The 22,594-nt window shown below is 37.5% G+C and overlaps 1 protein-coding gene across 9 annotated transcripts in view; it reads left to right on the top strand.

Annotated features, from left to right (window-relative positions):
• The window catches only part of ELF2 (E74 like ETS transcription factor 2), a 45,134-nt gene that overhangs the window by 5,960 nt on the left and 16,580 nt on the right, over positions 1 to 22,594 (top strand). For 4 of the 9 annotated variants that reach the window (XM_039344386.1, XM_039344389.1, XM_039344387.1 and 1 more), the window contains exons 2-3: positions 4,830 to 5,037; positions 5,785 to 5,950. In XM_039344386.1, the coding sequence (XP_039200320.1) occupies positions 4,969 to 5,037; positions 5,785 to 5,950 (235 nt within the window). In that variant the 5' untranslated portion in view covers positions 4,830 to 4,968. The other 5 variants (XM_039344390.1, XM_039344391.1, XM_039344394.1 and 2 more) reach the window with 5 other exon arrangements.

Genomic DNA, 22,594 nt, shown 5'->3' with positions numbered 1-22,594 from the left:
ATTACTTTTAGCATTCTGATCTTTGTTGTACTTGAATTCTCTCTATGATTTTGTATAAGCTTGTACTGCTTCGGTTTCTAGAGTATCTATCATCTTCACTTTTTGGCTGTTGACTTTAAGTTCATGAAGTGCGCAGGTCAGTTGATAATACATTATCCTTTTCTTTTTAACATTAATTCAGATTTTTCACATCTAGTTTTACTTGTGTAATGCATTTTTTAAAATTTTCTTTACTTGCAGCTAATCCAATAATGCTTGTCTGTCTATCTTATTTGTTACTGTTTTTACTTCTTAGGTTGATTTCAGCTGTCATCTCTTGCAGTCCCGGCATTCTTATAATGCATTTCTAGTGGAAGTTAAATATATATGGCAAAATACATAACTTTGTTTTACTTGCTTCACTATTCTGAAACATTCTGTTTCTCCAAACTCATTTTTTTCTGTAGTTTGTTTATTATAAAGCTTCCTCAAGAATAATCAAGCATTATGGCATAACCAGTACTCTTAACACTGTATGTTCTACATTCTGGTGTAATTTACACAAGGACCTTCTTGTATTCAATGAAGCAAAGATGAAGCTGCTTCTTATATTTTCTTGCTTTTTTATTATCTATCTTATGATAGCCATCTGATCTTATGTCCTTCCGTTTTTTTATGAAACCTATCTCTTTAGATGGCATTTTTCCATATATGGCTATGTTAATCTTTGCAAAATCTTGAGCAAACTCTTGCTTGTGTGAGAATTAGTACAATGATTCAATAAGTTCTACATTGTCTTGTATCTCTTTTCTTCAGTGTAGGTATATTCACTGATCTTATTTCTAGGCTATTCAATGTTGGTTCACATTAGCTGACATAGAGCAGTAACTTCTCCTGCACCTTAATAATAATTCAGCAGCTGGCATTTCATCTGCTCTAGATGCTTTCCTATATGAAAGCTGGTCTGTTGTGTGTCACATTTCTTTTTATAATGAGACTGATTCTGAGTATATTCTCTTTATTAAAGTTTCTGTAATTATACAGAATACTATTTTATTTTTAATTGAAATTTCCTTTTCCCACACTTTATTCTTTCTTCCTTGACCTTAGAAATCTTCATTCATTCATTCATTGTACAACCTGTTTGTTCCCTAGGTGTCTCCTCCTTTGATTTTCTGTATCTCTAGGGCAGACATATCAAACACAAGGCCCAGGGGCTGGATGCGGCCCACAAAGTGGTTTCATGTGGCCTGCAAGGCCATCCTGGAAACAGTGAGGGAACGGCCCCCGCTGCCTTGGCCCTAGCCCAGGCCAGCCTGGAGCCAATGTACAATTTTGTGATGGCCATCTTGGCACTTGCCCCAGTGGACCATGCCTTGGCACTTGCCCCAGTCCCACCCCCTTCTGCCAGAGACCCTCAGATCTGTCCCACTCCTGCCCAGGCCCCCATAGGCACCCTTGATGTGAATGATGTAGAACTGGCCATGCCCACCCAGTAGGCCACACCCACTCCATCCACGCCCACCCAGTAGGCTGCACCCACTATGGTTACACCCACCCGGCTCCCCCATGGCAACCGCAGTGCTGATGCAGCCCTCAGTGAAATTGAGTTTGACACCCCTGCTCTAGGGATTTCACATCTCTACCAGAATGTGTCCTAGTTGACTATATTTGACAATTTTATCATTTTATTTTCTATTGGTATTTTCATTTTTATTCTGAAATTATCCATCTGGTAACATCCAGATGCCATTTTTTTGAGGGTGAGGGTGGCACTGTCTGTCTTGAAGGAGGAAATGGTATGATCCCTTCTATTGTTTGTTTTCTGTTGATCCGTAGTAGAAAGGTACAGTGATGATTGCAAGAGTAATTTTTTGAGTATGTTTAACCTATTTAAAGCTAATTATCTTTCCCTTTATATTTTAGTTCAATTTATATGCTGTATAGTTGCTAGCCACTAAAGAGGTGTAAAATGTTCTGTGCACAGGCTATTCCATGCACAGAACACTGTTTCGAGTAGTTCATACTCAAAGTATGGATCAGATCAAAATATATGTTTGGTCCATTCTGAATAGAAGACAATGGTGAAAAGGCAAGACCATTGGGCATAGCTAAGGGGAAGGAAGAAAGATAGAGTAAGAGCAATGAGCAAATGCAAGCACTTAAAGGAAAGAAGAGGGGGAAAGGATCAGAGGAACTTAGTGGGAATGCCACACTTGAATTCAAGCACAGGGAAGTAAGGGAAATAAGGGTGGTTGGAAGATAGATAAGTTGGCATACAAGCTAGGATACAGGCTAGAAGGAGAAGAATGCACTGTGTACTACTCTTGTCCTGTTTGTCTGAGAGGACTACCAGAACCACAAAAGGATCCAGTTTCAATTTGTCCAGGTCTTAATATGCCTATAATAGCAATAGCACTTAGACTTATATACCGCTTCACAGTGCTTTACAGCCCTCTCTAAGTGGTTTACAGAGTCAGCATATTGCCCCCAACAGTCTGGGTCCTCATTTTACCGGCCTTGGAAGAATGGAAGGCTGAGTCAATCTTGAGCTGGTGAAATGGTCAAGGCCGTGTGTAGGCAACCTTGGCTCTTTTATGACTCATGGACTTCAACACCAGAGTCATAGAAGAGCCAAGGTTGCCTACCCCTGGTCTAGCCAGACTTCTGCACCACAGTGTACTCACTGTTTGGATGTGGCTATTCATCCACATTTCCCTATTTAGACCTTCCTCAAATAAGAAAATGTGAAGAATTGTAATTATCACTTCTGATTTGTGCTTTCATAGTTTTATATATAAAATATTTTATTAAAATTATTGCCACATGTAGAAACTTTTTTTTTTCTAGAAGTAGTCTCTTTGCATGAAGACTTTTGGTAAATGCAGAGAACTTATAGACAGGAAATTGCATTAGCCCTTTTCTGATTCTTTTTTTCTGATTATTGAAGCAAGTGTTTTATAAAAAGTATATCTTGAAATACTTTGATTTTCTGTGTTACGCAGGAGATTGGATTCAGCAGCCAAAATGGTCCCTTTCAGCTCTGTGATTATATAATGTGATTGTTTTATTGCCTATTATTATTCTGGTTTGTTGCACAAACAAATGTTCAGAGCAGATTCGGCATTTTTATCCACCATCGAGTTCTTCCCAAGTTTATTATTATCAAAATGATTCTGCTAATATCACTATATATTCTTAGTTTTCCCATCATCATCCAGAGACCTTAAAGATAGAAGTATAGTTTTCACACACTATAGGAATTGTTCTGAATGGTTGTAGCATTCTATCAGAATGGCTGCTAACATCCTCAGGATCCTGTTGACCAATAGCATTTTATCAGTCATGGACATGGTAAAAGGAAGACAGAAAAGCTATATTTTTTACTGGCATTAACAACAGGAAACAACCATCCTTATAACTGTTTGAACAGTGCATACTTTTAGTATTATTATACATGTGTATGTGTATGTGTTTCTCTGTATGTGCTTTGAAGTCTTGACTCCTCGCGATTGCTTGAGCAAGTCCATTTATTTTCTTGACAATATTTTCAGAAATAGTTTGCCATTGTCTTCCTAAGGCAGAGACAGTGTGACTGGCCCAAGATACCCACTGGCTTTGAGATGGATTGCATGAGAATTCACTATCTCTTTGTTTCTAGTCTGGGCTTTTTAACCACTATAACAAAGTGGCTCTCTATCCTCTTTCCCACCTTATATGCATATATGTGTGAAATGTATGTTAGACTTCTGCCCCCCCAAAAAATTATAGTTGCTACTGATGCGCTCAGAATATGATGGGATTAATCATAGAGTGCTTTATTATTTCCTTTATTTCTTGTACTTCATTAATAAAATTAATTATTTAATATTACAGTTGGCATTGGAGAATTATTATGACAGAAACTATGAATTGAGCCACTTTAGCATTGTATATAAATATATAGCTACAGCAAATGCTTATTCATAAGCAATGAATATTAATATTTTTAAATTAATTTAAATATCTCTAGGTTATTTTTTGAATTCATCTTAGTGGTTTATAGTTAATTACTTTTGAATAGTAATATAACTTCTGAACCAATATTAAAAATATTTTAAAGTAGCTGAAAATTTAAACAAGATACATATGCTTGTGGATGACATGCAAACTTTAACAAAACGATGAGATGGCAAATCAATACTTTTTCAAATGCAGTTACTCCTTATTTAGCTATTGCCTTGGTAGCTCAGTGGTTACAATGTAGTATTGCAGGTTAATTCTGCTTACTGCCAGCAGTTTAATCCTCACTGGCTCAAGGTTGATTCACCTTTTCATCCTTCCAAGCATGGTGGGATTCTGTCGGTTCGCACCACTTCGGCAGAATCGGTAGCCAATTTTTTGTTGCCCAGGCCCAGAATGGACTTCTGGAAACGGTATCCACACAGAGAACCGGTTGTTCATATATTTGAATCCCACCACTGCTTCCAAAGTTGGTAAAATGATGACCCAGATTGTTGGGGGCAATATGCTGACTCTGTAAACCTCTTACAGAGGGCTGTAAAGCACTATGAAGCAGAATATAAGTCTAATTGCTATTGCTATTGCCTTTTTTAATGATCCTTCACAGTTACAGTGGCAATGAAAATGTAACTTTACTTCACTATAACTTTCACAGATGTATAAAGTGAAGGAAAGTTGAAGTAAGATCATAAGCACAATTGTGGCTTCACTTAACGATCACTTTTCTTAACCAAGTTGCCCATTTCAGTTGTGCAAATTACACATTTAGGTATTGCTCAACATTGTACACCTTTTAGAAGCATTAGCATATAAAACACTGAATAATTAATGCTTATGTTTTCTCTCAGGATCTCTTATTCCAGTATTGAGAATTTGAATTTTGGAAATATTCCCCCTGGTTTGTGGACCTCTTATACTTCACAGTCAGCATTGCGGTTCTTGAAAATTGTTAGCTGTTAGCCTTGCAATACATCCAAGGAATGTACAATGACATCAGCAGTGGTTCACAATGGAAGTTCAAGCCTGGAATTTGACAGCAATGGAGTACAGATTCAGGTCAGAAAATAGGAGAAATTGTATGGTATTCATGTAAAGTCAAAATGTATTTTAGAAAGAAGATAAAACAATCAAATTATAGATAGTAGTAGTTAAGATATTGGGTTAGGACTGTGAGGCAGTCTTCCCTCAGTCATGGGACAATTACTATCACTTAGTCCAGCTAATTTCACAGGCTTCATTCTGCAGAGAAAAAGTAGAAGACAGGATACTCTGTATGTTGCCTTGAATTTCCCAGAGAGAGGTAGCATATAAATGTAAAATACAATTTAATGAAAAACCCAAAAACTTGAATAAATTTAATTATCTCACTGAAATTAAAGAATTCTCTCTTGGCCCAACCCACCTTACAGGGTTATTCTGGGGAAAACAGGAGTCAGGAGTGTGTTCACCAATATGGGTTGACCAAAATGTAATATAATATAAAAATATTAACAGTATAAATTTGAACCATATTATTTTTTCTATTCTGATTATTCTTTCACTAATGTACCTGGTCACTTCCAAGTTTATGAAAATAAAATGCTAGTACATGTAAAAATTATATGTTTTTCCAAGATTTGTTACACATCTAATGAGAAATTAATAATGCCTGCATGTTTTATACACTGATGTATTTTCTCAAATTCATACATTATATCTAGATTGATTTGTAAAACTAGATTAAAGACATAGATTTACAAACAGAAAATGTTGCTTGGATTAAGATGGTGAAATTATAACTATCTTTCTCACTGTTTTCCACAGGAGAATGAACCAGTTTCTGAATATCCAGCAGTGATTGTAGAGCCAGTACCATGTGCCAAAGTAGAACAAGGATATGCTGCACAGATTTTTGTTTATGATGATGAAACTTACCTGCTACAAGATGTTGCAGAAGAACAAGAAATCGAGACTGAAACTGTGAAAACAGGTAGATCTTTAAATACTTTGCCACAAGTGAGAAACTTATTTGGTCTGTTTAACATTTTAATCACATTAAAATTTGCCCTGATCCATTTAATAGGAGCAATAAATAAAAACAAACAAAACTCTACAGAATCTAAAACTTAATAATTTCACTGTTATATATGACGCACCACATTCCAGCTCAATTATTTATTGTGTAAGTTTTTAGTTTGTATTCCAAAATATAGATAGCTTTTGCTGAGATAGTTGCTGTTTTTGTTTCAGTAATAGTATTTTGCAAAACTAAATATATAGTGAATCCTAATTTATTTGGATGTAAAATTATTTTAGTGTTTTAATATAATGCTAGTTACTTTGCATTCTTAGGTAGCATGATAGGAAAATATGAAATATTACCATTTTTAAACAATACTGGTAGTCCTCAATGTATGACCACATTTGGGACCAGAATTTCTGTTGCTTAGCAAGGCGATTGTGAGGTGAGTCACACCCAGTTTTGCAAACTTTTTTGTCACTGCAGTTGTTAAGTGAATTAAGTGGTTGTTAAGCGAATCCAGTTTCCCCATTTGCTTGTCAGAAGCCAGCTAAGAAGGTTGCAAATGGTGATCATATGACCTCGGGATGCTGCAACCATCAGAAATGCATGCTGGCTGCTGGCTGCTGAAATTTTGGACGTGGCTGGGGAAGTTGTGACAATTGTAAGTGCAAGGACCAGTCATAAGTCACTTTTTTCAGTGCTGTTGTAACTTTGAACGGTTGCTTAACGAATAGTTCAGGACTACCTGTAAAATAGTAGTCTGCAATTTCATAAAGTAAAGCTGTAATTTCAAGATTTATTAGATCCCTTTATTTAGTTTTTGCTCTGTGTAAGCAGGCCTTAAAAGAAGGTATTAGTCAGTTAAATATATTGCTTTAAAAATATTGCTACTTAGGGTTCAAATAAGTTAAGATTAACTGAGTGTTAATCATCTTGCAGGAAGTAATAAATTATAGTTTATAGATGAATAGTAACTAGATTCACATTGCACACTAAATTGTACAACACACTACAATAGTCAAAATCAAACATATATGATAATAAAACTTCAATTTAAAATGGCGAAAGGTATCCTTTATATCTGAAAAGATGTCAGTTTGCATCATTTGCACAATTATATCACTGATATATATGGCATCCATTTCTATATAATCCTGATATAACGGACAATTTAATGGACAATAATCTCATAAATGGAGAAGTCTGAACAAAAAAGTTTTCTTTGCTGAGATCCAGTTAAATGTAGGTCCAATAAGCTGAGATTTTACAGTACACTCACTGAAATTTGTATATGCATCTGTGAATTGGTTAATTTTTTTATCTTTGATAGCCTCAATAATTTTAGCATGAATAGCTGGTGAGAACATAAAACATTAAATGAACAATGGTTAAATAAACATTAAATATACTGTGTAATGGATATTTTATAAAATTCTCAAGGTAACAGAATAATGTCAGGTTTTATTGCAAACAATGCAATTTACAATAATTTTACATTAGTTAGATTAATTTTGTAGCTATGCAAATAAATGTCCTAAGCTGATATAAAAAACATAAATTCAGATTTAACAGACATTTAGATTTACAGTACAGGTAGTCCTCGTCTTATGATTATACTTGAGCCCCAAATTTCTATTGCTAAGCAAGACAGTTGTTAAGTGAGTTTTATCCCATTTTATGACCTTTTTTTCCACAGATGTTAAGTGAATAATTGCAGTTGTTAAGTTACTAACATGATTGTTATATGCCCATTGATTTTGCTAGTCAGAAGGTCGCAAAAAGTGATCACATGATCCTGGCTCACTGCAACTGTGATAATTACATGCCAATTGCCAACATCTGAATTTTGATCACGTGACCATGGGAATGCTGCCACGGTTGTTAAGTGTGAAAAACTCATAAGTTTTTTAAGTATAATTATAACTTTGAGCGGTCACTAAACAGATGGTTGTAAGTCAAGGATTATTTGTAACTGTATTATATATTAACTATATTAACTATACCTGTAACCATATTAAATTGAGGCTATACTGAATTTTTTGCAGAAGAAAGCTCTAACACAATTTATGAAAATTTATTTTTTGTGTTTTTAGTTAAGATATACCAAGAGATTGCTTTATTTATAAAATATTCGTCTGGCTTGTAAAGCAAATACTGCAATTTAATGTGCTGAGATTATATATTGACATTCATGGGATTTGGATCTGTGCTAATACAATATATATTTTTAAACACTTCCTTTAAGTCCTGTCTTTTAGGAACAGATTATGCTTTCAGATTTCAATTAAGTGGGTGATATGGAAATTTTTTTGTGAAAGATCAAACAAGTGCAATATTCCTTTTTATACATACAGTATATTTATATTCCAAAGCCCCAAAAGTGTACTCTGTCATTTTAAGGAGCTTAATTATGTAATTAGAGATTAAAGTTCACAAAAAGACAGTTTTGAATTTTAACACACTGAGTTAAAATAAGTGATGGCTCAGCAGTTAAAGGTTGAGCTTGTCAGCTAGAAATCTGACAGCCTGGGTTTAAAACCTGAGTGGTGTGTGATAGAGTGAGCTTCTATTACTTGCCCCAGCTCCTGCCCACCTAGCAGTTTGAAAGCACGCAAATGCAAGTAAATAAATAGGTACCACTTTGGTGGCAAGGTAAGCGCTTTCTGTGTGCCTCATTATATAGTCAGGCTCGCCACATGACCATGGAAATGTCTTCAGATAATGCTGGCTCTTTTGGCTAAGAAATGGAGATGAGCACTGCCCCTAGAGTCGATCACAACTGGACAGGGGGAAACTTTTTAAAAAATTCCTTAGTGTAAGATTTTGTATGCATAATCTTATTAGATATTCAAGATAGCTTTGGGGCTTCTCAAATATCACTGCTCTCTGTCAAATTGCAGACTGCTTAGGAAATACAGCAAAAAGTGTTTAAATGCAAAAATTATTTGAAGGAAGTATCAACAATCCTATGGGATATGAACAGATTTGAAGGGGACAGTATTGCTGGACAGTTGGCCTATTTATTATTAAAATGTTAAAAAAGATATTTATCTCACTAAATCTCTAATCTGCATTCATATAAATTTAGTGTTGAGGTAAGTATGGAAGTATTTTTTTCTAAAATAGGCTTTTTAAAAATAATACTTCAATGTGAAACTGCAGTAGTGTTGTGAGTTATGGGTAGTACTCATTTAGCAACACAATTGGGACTGGCAACTCAATTTCTAGATGATGTAATTATTAAGTGGAAATACATATGACCACAACTGTGTTTATGATTTTACTTCAGCTTTCCTTTTTCCTCATCCCAACCTCTAGAATACTCAACCCTATACTGGGATAATGAATAAGAAGGAAATTAATGTTTGTATTTACATTCATTGGAGAGGAAGGGATTGCAAGAGTAAGTAGGCACGCAAAGGCACACATCAAAAGGAATGCTCCCAGAAGCCATTTAGGAGGCAAACAAAAGCAGAAAGTATGAAAGTGATTAAAGTCTTCTCACTTATAGGAAGCAGTTGCCAGCCAGCCAATTAAATTCACAGATCTGTGCATGTTAACTTGGTTAGCACCTTTTGGGGAAGAACTCCCCCCCCCCCCCAGAAAAGCAGTTCTGGAAGAGATGGTTTAAGCAGTCTTGGTGTTCTGAGTGTGAGTAAAATAAGAAAAAAATGTGTCAGATACAGGACAAAACATACTGATTGTAATGGTGATTGTGTGACTGTGATAGAGATGCTGCAAAGGTCGTGAACACACATTGATTGCAAAATTATTTTTTCAGCACTTTTGTACCTTCAAACGGTTACTGCACAAAGCAATGCTTATTTAGCAGCATGTCCCCAAAGATTTGTTGCAATTAGAACTTTAATAGTAAATAATGTTGACTTTTAAGATTAAGTTTGGGTTTTAGATAGAAGCAACAATTTATATTAATTACAGTATCTTTTAGTTAGTGAAAATCAAGCTTGTATAAAAGATGGGCTAATATTTCAATTAAGATAAGAATTTAAAATTTCATCTTGAGACTCCTTGAACAAAATTCTTCTTAATATAAACATTATAAACATTCTTCTCTTCTTTAGTACAAGAATTCTCAAAGTTTGTTTTACATGATCCCTTAGATTTTATCATGAATGATATAATTTATCACGAATAAGTAAATTATATAAAAGTACTGTAATTAGACTACATATCTGACAGATGTGTGATTCCTGTTTTAATACTTTGTGCTTTGAGAAAATAAATTTTGTAGAAGTATTTTTTAGTGAGTTGGATCCAGAGTTCCTTCATAAGATAATTCTTTTTATTGATTTCTCCTTCCTCTTATTCTGTAGAAGAGAGAGATCTCCTAAAACTATAGAGGCAGTAGTACAGGGAAGTTGGTTCAGACCCTTGGATAAAGATGAATGACCAAAAATTGTTTCCTACTTTTCTCCAATGGGCTATTTCCATTGTTCCTTCATCAAAGCAAGAAGCCATCTCTTCAAAATAGGGACAAGATGGATCCAACCTACTATATTGCACCATGAACAATGTGTTCTAAGAGATATACATTTGAAATATTTCTCTTAATATCTATGTAAACAATTTGTTCAGGACTGAAACTGACATAATATATAATGTTATTTTTCAAGACACAGTTTAAATAAAAAAATATGGTTTGATGTTTGAAGAACTTCAGATAAAATGCAATTGTTAAAGTTTCCACTACCGTAATTCTTCCAGAATTTGTTATTTTCAGGATACCAGAGAAAGGTGTTTTTTATCTGATGATAGCATTAAATATTTGTCTCCTTTTCTGTGTTCTTTATATTGCATCAGAAATCCTCCCTGTGGCACAAATAAAGTTTTCTTTTAACTTTAAAATATTGTTGCCACAGGGAGGAAGAAGACCTTGATGAAACATGGATATTTAAACAATCCTCCTTGATTTACCTTATGAGAGGGGAAAAACTGCTCTGGAACAACATTGGTATGTATATGTTTTCCTAGTTGTCTATAACTATACATATTTAGTAAAACTATTCCCATTAATAAGAAATTCTCAGATATATTCTAAAACAAGTTTCTTTTTTTTTTCCAGACTGCTTATACTACTTAAAATTGTTACAGAAAACAAATCCTACTCCAAACTTGCATGAATGATCTAAATATAAATTTAGCATTCTTCCTTTGGATTTTTCAATTTGTTAAAATTAATTATAGTTGTACTTTATGTAAATTATTTTTCTGAATATTAAATTTGATTCCAAATCACAAGTTTTGTAAAATAGCAATATTGTAAGATTACTGTTTTATCATTGATGTTTAATGACAATATTCAAAATGTTTTTCTAGTCTATATACAACTGAGTGTGCTTTAAAATGTGTTAATAAGGAAATGAGGAATCTCTCTAAATGTATAATTTAATCTGAGTTTTAATTTTTGACAGATCTGACAGGTAGCTTTAACAAGGAATTCTTATTCAGTGGCAATGAAAAAATGATAGAGTTTTAGCAACCTTGCTTTCCTTGTCAGAACTCAGAAGCCAAGCAGGTCTTATCTGATTAGCCTTGGATGGAGAACTTTTGGTGAATATTAAGCCTGTAACTTAGACTGGGGAATGAAAAAAACTATTCTGTTAGAAACCAGTGACAAACCGCTTCTGTACTTTTGCTAAGAAATCCCTGTGGACTTGGCCATGTAGTCACTTGATTTGAGAGGAGACACATACAGAAGAGGTGTTGCAAAGCACTGAGCTTGAGTATATGCCTCTCGTTTTCCTATGCTTTAGTAGGGGAAAAAAAGTCAAAGATGAACTTGTTGGTTCTTGCTTTGTCATTATGAATGAATAGGAAGCTTGTTTAAAGTAAAACTAGCCAATTAAATGAGTCAATATGCGTTCTGGAATTGTTTGGTTATTTAACACACTGGAATGTTAAACCATGCTTACTGATTTATATTAATGAAAAAGAAATGGCTGAACACCCCCCACCCAATCATCCCAAATTCTAGTTTATTTCTTTCAGCAGTATCTGCAACAAGTGAGGCCATCACACCAATGCTGCAATTAAGAACCATGTCCAACATCTAACACAAGTAGGTAAATTGTGGCATCACACCAGTGGTGGGATTCAGCTGGTTCGCACCACTTCGGCAGAACTGGTAGCTAATTTTTTGTTGCCCAGGCCCAGAATGGACTTCCGGAAGTGGGATCCACACAGAGAACCGGTTGTTCACATATTTGAATCCCACCACTGTATCACACAAATGTGATGTCTTTTGCTACCCTTGCCTGTTTGCAGGCACCCATTGTCCCTTTTGCACAAAAGAGAGTGCAATGGAGAAAATACTCAAGCTCATTGTTTTACATGGGCCTAAGTACTCTGTTTTAAAAGTTATATGCAAAGTTATAGAGTAGCCAAGGCAAGTCCAGGAAATCAGTTTTTTGATTTAAGCAATTAGTAGATGTTTGTACTTTGTCAGGAAGTGAAATTATATAATAATAATAATAGTAGTAGTAAAGTTGGAAGGGACCTTGGAGGTCATCTAGTCCAACCCCCTGCTCGGGCAGGAAACCCTACACCATTTCAGACAAATGGCTGTCCAGTCTCTTCTTAAAAACTTCCAGTGTTGGAGCATTTACTGCTTCTGGAGGCAAGCTGTTCCACTGATTAATTGTTCTCACTGTCAGGAAGTTTCTCCTTAGTTCTAAAATTGCTTTGAAAACTATCTAAATAATCTTTATAAATTAAAGCTGCAATTCAGTACATGTGTAATTGAGAGTAAGTCCCATTGGAGCATATTTGCATGGGACTTAAAAGCATTATTATTGTGAACATCTGAATTTTTTTCTAGGTCACTTGGGTGGAATAACATGCATGTTCACAAGCTATATGGGGTAGCTTTGAAAATATCAAAAGTGTGGATACATTTTGGTGAGTCACTGGCTTCAGAGGATTCAGACTGAGTAAAAGCAGCTATTTTCCCTTCTCTGCTAATGCTTTTTCTGACAGTAACCTTTTAATGTATATAATTGAATAGTAAAAAAAAAAGAAAATTCTATAGAGCAACGTATTTGATGCAAGAGCTTTGATAATTGTTGTAAGACTTGTGGCATTAGTAATATTAGGTAAAAATCCATTAAACCAAGTAAACTTTGGGGGAATTCATGTTAAATCAGAAATTGGAAGTCAGAAAACACGTGACATACTTTTGCAACCTGTGTATACTATATTGTTTACAATACCATGTTATGGGCAGTACTAGTGGTTGAATTTTAGAAACAGGTCCACAGTCATTCTTGAATGTAATTCCATAATATTTCACTTCATCTATCAGTTTTGTGTCATAGGTAAAAAGCTACATGCAAGAAAATGCAAATTATTTGCACGACATCCAGATTGTCTGCTGATGTAGACAAAAGCTGGGCAGCAATGAGTTACAAACTGTTGTCAATAATAGAGGGAATAAACATTTAAGTGAGTGAAGTATGCTTGAAAATAACTGGAATAACACAATCTTTGAAAATTGTTTGTTGTATTGACAGTTTATAATACTTTATTGTAATTCTGTTCTTCCTCCTCACGGGTACACAACAATTGCTCACATCATGGGTCAAAGAAAAAAAAGATTTCTGCCTTGTCGTAAGTGTGCCGAACCGTGGAACTCACTAACACAAAATAGTGCATCGCATTCATGGTAATGCACCTCTTAATTCACAGCCTGCAGCGCTTTAACAGAACTCGACTCTTTCAGGATTCCACAACTCGGGACAATGTAGGGTGCAAGCTTGAACAACCGCCGATGATGCGAGCCGTGTGCCGCCTTGCAAAGAGACGGGAAGGAGCAGAAGGCAACCGTGCCAAAGAAGTGCGACCACGCCGAAGAAAGAATGAAAAGTTGGCTCTTCATCTATGGCCACGTCTTCCCTTTCTCCATTCGTGAAGATGCGAAAAGTAAAGGAGAAACCAGCAGCTCCGCCGGACCTCCTGAAATAGAAAGCTCAGCCGGGTAGTTTCGGGAGCAGGTGGATCCCTTCCCGCGGCGGTGAGCAGAGGACCGTTTCCTCTCTTCTTTCGCTAACCTGACCCGCCGCGCTCGTTCCCCGCTTCTGGCTCCGGAGGGGAGGGCGCGAGCTGAGCGCCCGCCCGACACTTCCTGTCTGCGAGGCTGGCGGCGGAAGGATCGCGTGCGCCCTGCCTCAGAGGAAGCGCTTTTCCGCGGGCCCCGCTTGCCTCTCCACGCGGGTGGGCGAGAAGCGAGCCGAGCGCTGGCTTCTGCGTGGCTGGCCGGGAGCGAGCGTGCAGAGGAGACTCCGGCCGAGCGAGGCCCCCGTTGATTCTGGTGTGGCGGCGGAAGCGCGCGCGCGTCGTTTAAGCGGGGCTGCGCGCGCGCGCGCCCCCGAGCGCCAGGAAGCCCCTGCGGGTCAATGCGAAGCCGCCGCCGCCGCTCGCTCCAGCGGCATAAACATGGCGACTTCCCTGCATGAGGGGCCCACGAATCAGCTCGATCTGCTCATCCGCGCCGGTAAGCGGCGACGTGATCCGGCGGGGCGGGTGGCCTAAAAGAAAGCAGCAGCGAAGGGTGGGCCAGGCGAGAGGGAGGTTGCGCACGCTGCTCGCGGGCTCTTCTCGGGGGCGGCACTACCGCTGGAGTAATGGAGGGAGGACGAATCCAGGAAGTGATCACCTTGGCGTGTTGTCCGCGCTAGCAACTTGACCGCGCTGCGCCCGCAATGTGGGGCTTTGCGTCCGTGCGCGTTTGGGGAGGGCGCCGCCGTTGTCGGGGCAAAGGAAGGGACCGTGTAGCGTTGCCGCCGCCGCTGCTGCTGCTTTCGAGCCTGAACCAGGAAGAGCGGCGCTTGCAGTTCCGCGCCCGCCGTCCGTGCCAGGCTGCTCAGGAATGGAAAGGCGCCTTCCTTGCAGCGTCTCTTGGGCGGAAACCTCCTCTCCCCCTCCTCCCGTGTATGATTAAGAGCCGCTGCGAGCGGGCTCGGAGACTTCGAAGTCTTCCTCTCCTGGGTCCTGCCCGCCTGCTAAACTTTTGTTTCTCTCGGGGAGGATGTGGGAACCGCCTGAGGCCACGGGATGTCAGGGGCACAGGTGGCGGTGCCGGGAGTCCGGCTCTCGGGGGTGCGAACGGTGTGCGCGATTATCTTTATTGAGGAGACCGAATCCACTTCCCCCTTTCTTTCCCCCCCCCCCATATAGCGGAAGCGCGGAGCTCCCTCAGGAGCCCCTGTACACTGGATAAGGGGAGGGAGAGACGGGCTTGTCGACCTATCGTCTGTCAAGGATGTTCAAAATCTGAATACTGAAGTGTTTTTTGGGCGGGGCTGTTCTCCTTCAGGCCAATAGCCATGGAGAAAGCATTGAGTGGCTGCTCTCTGTGCGCTCACAATGCAAGCACGGAATTGGAGGGAAGAGGAAGGATTGTAAATACGGAAGCGAGGGAGGGGCTCGTGTGACTGAAGACGCGGGATAGAGGCGGAGAATTGAATTGGCTTTCTAGCTAATCGTAATTCTGTATACAGATTAAAATGTTGTAGTTCCGTAATGTATTGTCGGTCCATCCTTGTTCAGTTTTTTTATTTTGATTTCATTCAGTAGAGAATAAACTTTAATGATTTTTACTCCATTACTTTCTGACTCCTTTTAAATTTTTGAAGTGTTTATAAATCTTAATAAGTTTTTCGGTTGTATCATCCGGCATATGAATTAACTATTGATATTAGGCATTCTTTTCTTGCCTGTTTGTTTATTTGTTGTGGGTTGCTTGTTTATGATCTTCTCCAGGGCAAAATACTTCTGAGCAGGAGTCCTGATTTTAAAAGACCAGTGCAAAGGGAATATTGTAATTAGGTGTTTTTTGCCTAGGGCTTGTACATGACTGCCTCCTGCCTGATGCCCTAAAACAGTGATGGCGAACCTTTTAGAGACTGAGTGCCCAAACTGAAACCCAAAACCCACTTATGCATCTGGAGTGCCAGGTGGGTGTGGCCCATTGGGTGGGCATGGCTGTGGTGGTAACGGCAGACTGGGTGGGACTAAAAAGTTCAATCAATCAATTCCAACTTTGCAAGATCTTTTTTTTCCCCGAGAAGTTGAAATTGATTGATTGAACTTTTTTTTTTTTTGCACATGGCAGCAGAGGCCTCAAGCGAAAAGGTTTTCTAAAACCCAGCTGAAGGCCTAGGACTGGGCGACGGCGCATGTGCCCACAGAGAGGGCTCTGAGTGCCGCCTCTGGCACCCGTGCCATAGGTTCGCCACCACTGCCCTAAAAACAGAGTGCATGGCTGTTTTAGGGGGAAAAAAAGCCAATTCCCTCCTCATAAAAAAAATTTGCACCGCAAAACCACTTATTGCAATAGAGCAGGGCTTTTCAACCTTTTCACCCATTGTACAACTTTTAGGATATGGCAATATCCGAGTGCCACCAGTCGCCTAGCAAGGTGTCAAAAACTTGATGACCAAAAAAAAAAAAAAGGAAAAAAGTGATAAAGTACAGGTAATACTTGACTTACAACAGTTTGTTTAGTAACTGTTTGAAGTTACAATGGCATTGAAAAAAGTGCCCCCCAAGCCACAGCCGAGCAAGACATCTGCCTGCCCTCCCGGGGGCACTCTTCCTCCTGTCTGAGGTTTTCATTGTTGTGAGCATTTCTGTTGAGGATTGGCAGTGGGGGTGGGGTGGGGGTGTTTGATTTTTATTCCCCCATCTGCTGGGTGGTTGCAGCAGGTTTTGGTCACTTCACATGACCCTGGGACTCTGTGACCGTCATAAATATGAATCAGTTGCCAAGCATCTGAATGTAAATCACAAGACCCTGGAGATGCTGCAACATTCCAGCTGATCGGCGCTTCTTCTGGGCCCAGCTGGAGCCTGGCATTGATCCTGGCACTTCCACTGAGCCCTAAATGCCCCGAAGAAGCGCTGATCCTTGTGCTTCTGCTGAGCCCTGACAACCCTGCAGCTCCGGCCATCTCTCGCTCAGGCTTATGCGGTGCTGCCACCAGTTCAGCTCATTCCCGTCCCCCGCTACCACTTTTCTAGGATGGTTGCATACCACTTGCCAGGTGCCAGTGTACCACAGGTGATACCCGTACCACTGGTTGAAAAGCCCTGCAATAGAGAATGGTATTAAATACCTGTTATTTCACTTTGACTGAGTTCCTAAGGATGATTTAATTCATTGGCTGATTTATTAAAACTTTATAAATACTCAGATTACTAGAGAAAAAGTATATATTGAAACATACAGTTAAGAGAGGGCAAGGAGACCAGTGTAGTACAGTAGTTAAAGTGTTAAATTAAGCTCAAATTCATCCTAAGCCATGGAAATTCACTAGTTGACTTTGGCCTACTCATTCTCAGTTTGGAGTTGTTCTGAGTGAATAAAGTGAAGGGAGATTCCCACTTTGGCTATCTCAAGTTCTGGATAAAAGGCAGCATATAAACCTTAGAAGAGAAGCTTTGCAGAAATGGTTGCTCATAATGTAAGTGTTATCCATGTGTTGTTAAAGAGAAAATGATAGAAATGTATCTAAAACAAAGTCGGTAGTAAAAAGACTGGTTTTTCATAGAAAGGATATAAGAAATAGGTGGAGAAAGGAACAAAAAAGAAGAGTAATAACAAAAGGAGAAGGAAGAGAGCCTAGGTGAAATATAACATTAAAAAGCCAAGAAAACTGAACGATTTGGGTGAGGTATAGACTGGCTACGAAATGATAATGTCAGAAACAGGTAGTAAAACTGAATTTTAACACCAATTTCAAATGTTAGTTATTCATTTAAATGTTTATAATTATTTCAGCTTATGTACTCCATTTTAATGTCTTTAATTTATTAATCAAGACAAGAGACATAGATTAAAATGCTAGTTCAATTGAATTCACATTTTCTTACTCCTTATTAGGATTTTAAAGCTGTGATTATAATTATTTTAGAAGAGTTATTTCCCATTTAAAATGGGTATGTGCACCGAAATGAATTTCTGTGCCTCCATACAAGCATAGAAGTAATGATATTAATATCTGTTTTTATTTTCGTTTTAACTTTAATAATTGCCTTTCCTGTATATTGCAAATGGAGCAGTGAATGCAAACATTCAGTTCCAACTGTGCAAAACAGCTAATGAATTTGACACAATTGCGTGCTACTGGTCTTTAGAAAACTCATGGTGGAAAAGATACAGTCAAGTTGCTTGGGAGAGGGTCTTCTATTACTCTGACATTTAATATATTTTAGGACTGGAGTTTGAATTTCTGTTGTCTCTTCAGTACAATCCTAGTACTTAGTATGATTAGTATCTACTAATCCTAGTACTCCTGATTCTAGTACTTCAGGATTTTTGTATTGATACATTTATTTAATGTTTTTAGCCTTATCCAATTCACAAACCTGGAGTGATATACAAAAGAGTGAAAATAAAGAATAAAAGCAGAAAGACAATATAATTAATAGAAATCCTTGAAATGGGTCTAGAAACATTGGTTAAAAACACAGTGGAATTGAGTTATTTTAACAGTTTTATAGAATTCATGAAGTAAGGGAATGCTTAAATTTCCAGAAGAAAGAATTTGCAAAATGCAGGTATTTGTATCAGAGAGCCTCACCTTAAGAATGGATTTCTAATTTTTTTTACTGGTTATGTTTTCAGGAACTATTGTTTCTTTGTCCTCTTTCCCCTGTAAAATCCCTCTTTTATGAGCCTTGTAAAAATAGCATTTAGGACACACGTAACTTACAAATGTTGCCTTAATTAAAAGCTTATAAGCCTCCCCAACCCCTGGATAATGGTCCATGGTGGATTGGCAACTGGTCTGTGCAAGCAGTAGGCAAGCATGCAAAGTTTTATTTGCACATGTGCAGGATTAGGTTGTGCATGCAAAAGCATCTCCTCCTCGACTGCTGTTGTCTGTGGAGCCAAAAAGGTTGGCGACCACTGCTGCAAGGTGTTTCATATCCATTTCTAGCAAAACATGTATCTATTTAACTTTAAAGATAGCTGGGTAACATAATTGAGTCATTAAAAAAAGGAAAAAGTGAGAACTGGGTGAAAATAATACATTAAGACAGTACAGGTACTCCTCACTTAGTGACTGCCTCATTTAGCAAGTTTGCAGCAAAGTTTACAACCTTCCTGGGTCTGTAAAGTAAAGAAAAATCAAAGTAAAATCATGTTTCATTAACTTGTTTAATGACCAAGTTGCCAGTCACTATTTTGGTCATTAAACAAGGACCGTGTTTAATGTGAATTGTACATAGATTATATGTCAAAATAGAATGCTAAAGCCCTAATTTTGGTTATATAATTCCATGTATTGTATCTAGACAGGATTTCCAGATAGATTTGAATTCTATATCAGATTTACTTTATCTAGATGTTGAAGCAAATTCCCACAATTCGATTAACATATAAATCCTTGAAGCTGTATACCAACGCCAATTCAACGTATTATGAATGTATGTATTACAGTATTGGCGAAATTTAATATAAATTATTCAGGATTAAAACTTTCAAAATTTGTTCCATTCTGCAATGTATAATTTACAATATTGTTGAATTTTATAATATTGTTGTCATATATGGAGGAAGAATCCAATCTATATTTCTGCCATTTTTCGGAAAAAGTAATTTTAGCAATCAAGACTGAAGTGATATATCAGTGATAAAACATACCAGTTCTCTCTGAATATAATATTTGAGGTAAATTTAATATTCAATTGTGGTAACAAATGTTCAGTATTATGTGGTATAAGATTTTCAATTTTGGTTAGACCAGTGGTTCTCAACCTGTGGGTTGGGACCCCATTTGGGGTCGAATGACCATTTCACGGGGATCGCCAAACCATGCTGTCTGCCATTTTTTTCCCTTTTCCCTAGCTGTCCTACTCCCTCTTATTGGTGGCCACACCCACTTGGGGGTCACCACAACATGGGGAACTGTATTATGGGGTCACGACATTAGAAAGGTTGAGAATCACTGGGTTAGACTTTTTGCTTTGTTATTGAATGTTTGTTTCCACAAAGATGACAGCATTAAGAAATTTGTTCAAAGAGGCTCAGAGCAACTTGCTTACAGTAGATTCCAAGATTGTATTGTTAATATGACAAAGTTTAGATCTTTCAATCCACAATACTCATTTACTCTTAATTGGTTCCTCTAGTTTCAAATAAACAGTACAACAACAAAAGAATTATGGAAACAAAGAGGAATATCGGGGAAAAAAATTAAATTGGTTATTTCTGGATTCATATTTAGTTGTAGGAGTGTTGTATTATATCAGCAATAGCAATGGGGATAACAGTATCAAAGTTTTAAAAACATCTTTTAGTGGCTTGTCAGTAATTAATCAAACAGATTACGTTTGTGCTTTCTTGTTCCCTTTATTCAAGTATACAGGTTGACCTCAGGGTAGTATGCAGTGATTAAAACATATGGTATAATTCAGGATGCATATGGGCATCAATTTAAATATATGATTTAAAGTTTTTTAAAAATTGTCCTGTATCTTTGAATTTAATTATTGTGATAATAGAATAATATCTCCTGAAAAATGCATACATTTTACAAATTATATTGATATGACTGTTTAGATATTTATATTGGAAAATGTATTCTTTGAACTTTTTCTTTTTTGTAAACTGCAGCTACAATACTCTAGTTACTAATTATACTGCAGTTAGTAGGCTATTATAATTAACATATTGCTGGCAAAGTATCAATATTAATTTGAGATTAAAATCTAAAATAGTAGCTAAAAGCTGGCCTACACTTTACTATTTATTTTTCAGATACCATCTGTCTTAAATTTGTAGCCTAAAACAGGCTATCTATCAGCCTTGGTCCCTTGTGGTAAATTGAGGGATAATGTTGGTTGACTCTACAAATTATTGAAATTTATATATAATGCTAAGCCGTACTATTGCATATTTAATATATATCATTATTAGAGTTATTTGATATTTCACTTAATGTTATTAATATGCCTTGTAATGGATGAGAATACAGTATCAATTGACAAGAAGGTTGAAAATACCTGCTGTTTAGAGACAATTAGACTGCTTACTTTGTTCAAGCATACATTAGAAGAGAACACACCACACATTGATTCCAAATCAAATAATTTATTTCAAATTGAAAGTAGTGACTCGCCTTAACTTTTTTGTGGAGGGACACAATTTAATATGGATTAATCAGTTCCAAAGGATGGGTGCCTGACAGTACAGACTCTCCTCTTGAGTAAACGCCAGTTTTCAGCAAACATGTTGTAAAATGCAATCATTTGACTGTGGGATGCTGCCAACAGATGTAAATGTGGGCCAGTTGCCAAATGCCTGACATGTAATCATGGGGAATCCTGACCATTGGAATTTCAAAACTGGGTTGTAAGTACCTCATAACTTTGAATGGTCTCTGTTAGTGACCATTGTAAGTTCAGGACCATCTGTAAAAATGGGAAGATTCAGTTAATTATAGTTTCTCGTTACATCCAAGTCAGAAGCTACCAAACAGCTTCCAAATAAAGCAAATATGGATTGTGCTAAATGCTATTTAGTTTATTTTATTGTGGCTTAGAATACATTGTAAATACACTCAACTATGGTTTTATTTAATAAGCATGGTTAAAATGAACCTGACAGATCAATGATTCAACTCATTCTCCATCTTTCCTAATTCTGGTTCTCTATGGTGAGTGAACAAGAAAAATTTGAACATGTGTGATTAATTCATGGCAATCATTTTGCTCTCGTTTTGAGGAATAAAAGAAAATCTACATTTTTCTGCTAGTTAGGCATTAAATGTTTCTGTGGTAAAATGATAATATATTTGTGCTTTGGTTGTTTTTTTTTTTTTTGATTGACTTCCTAATTCTTATCAGTTCTTTTTCATAATTTTTGCCATGTGAGATTTGGCCAACATGTTTGTACAGATTTCTTTATGTAGAATTTAGTTGCGTTTCATGCAAAGATGGCCATGATAAAGGACCAAAATGGCAGGGACCTAACAGAGGCAGAAAAGATTAAGAAGAGGTGGCAAAACTACACAGAAGAACTATACAAGAATGAGCTTAACGTCCCAGTTAACCACAGTGAGATGGTCACTGTCCTCGAACCAGACATCCTAGAATGTGAAGTGAAATGGGCCTTAGAAAATCTGAGCAACAACAAAGCTAGTGGAGGTGACAGTATTCCAGCTGAGCTATTCAAAATCTTAAAAGACGATGCAGTAAAAGTGCTACACTCAATTTGCCAGCAAATTTGGAAAACTCAACAGTGGCCACAGGATTGGAAAAGGTCAGTTTACATTCCAATTCCAAAGAAAGGCAATGCCAAAGAATGTTCAAACTATCGCACCATTGCACTCATTTCACATGCTAGTAAAGTTATGCTTAAAATCCTACAAGCTAGACTCCAGCAGTATGTGGATCGAGAACTACCAGAAGTACAGGCAGGATTTCGAAGAGGCAGAGGAACTAGAGATCAAATTGCCAACATACGCTGGATCATGGAGAAAGCTAGGGAGTTCCAGAAAAACATCTACTTCTGCTTCATTGACTATGCAAAAGCCTTTGATTGTGTGGATCACAACAAATTGTGGCAAGTTCTTAAAGAGATGGGAG

The sequence above is a fragment of the Crotalus tigris genome, unplaced genomic scaffold, assembly GCF_016545835.1.
Source record: "Crotalus tigris isolate CLP2741 ecotype Arizona unplaced genomic scaffold, ASM1654583v1 scf7180000017903.3850313, whole genome shotgun sequence".
Classification (NCBI taxonomy): Eukaryota; Metazoa; Chordata; class Lepidosauria; order Squamata; family Viperidae; genus Crotalus; species Crotalus tigris.
Note: the sequence above shows the minus strand (reverse complement) of the source record. Positions and strands in the feature narration are given on the sequence as shown.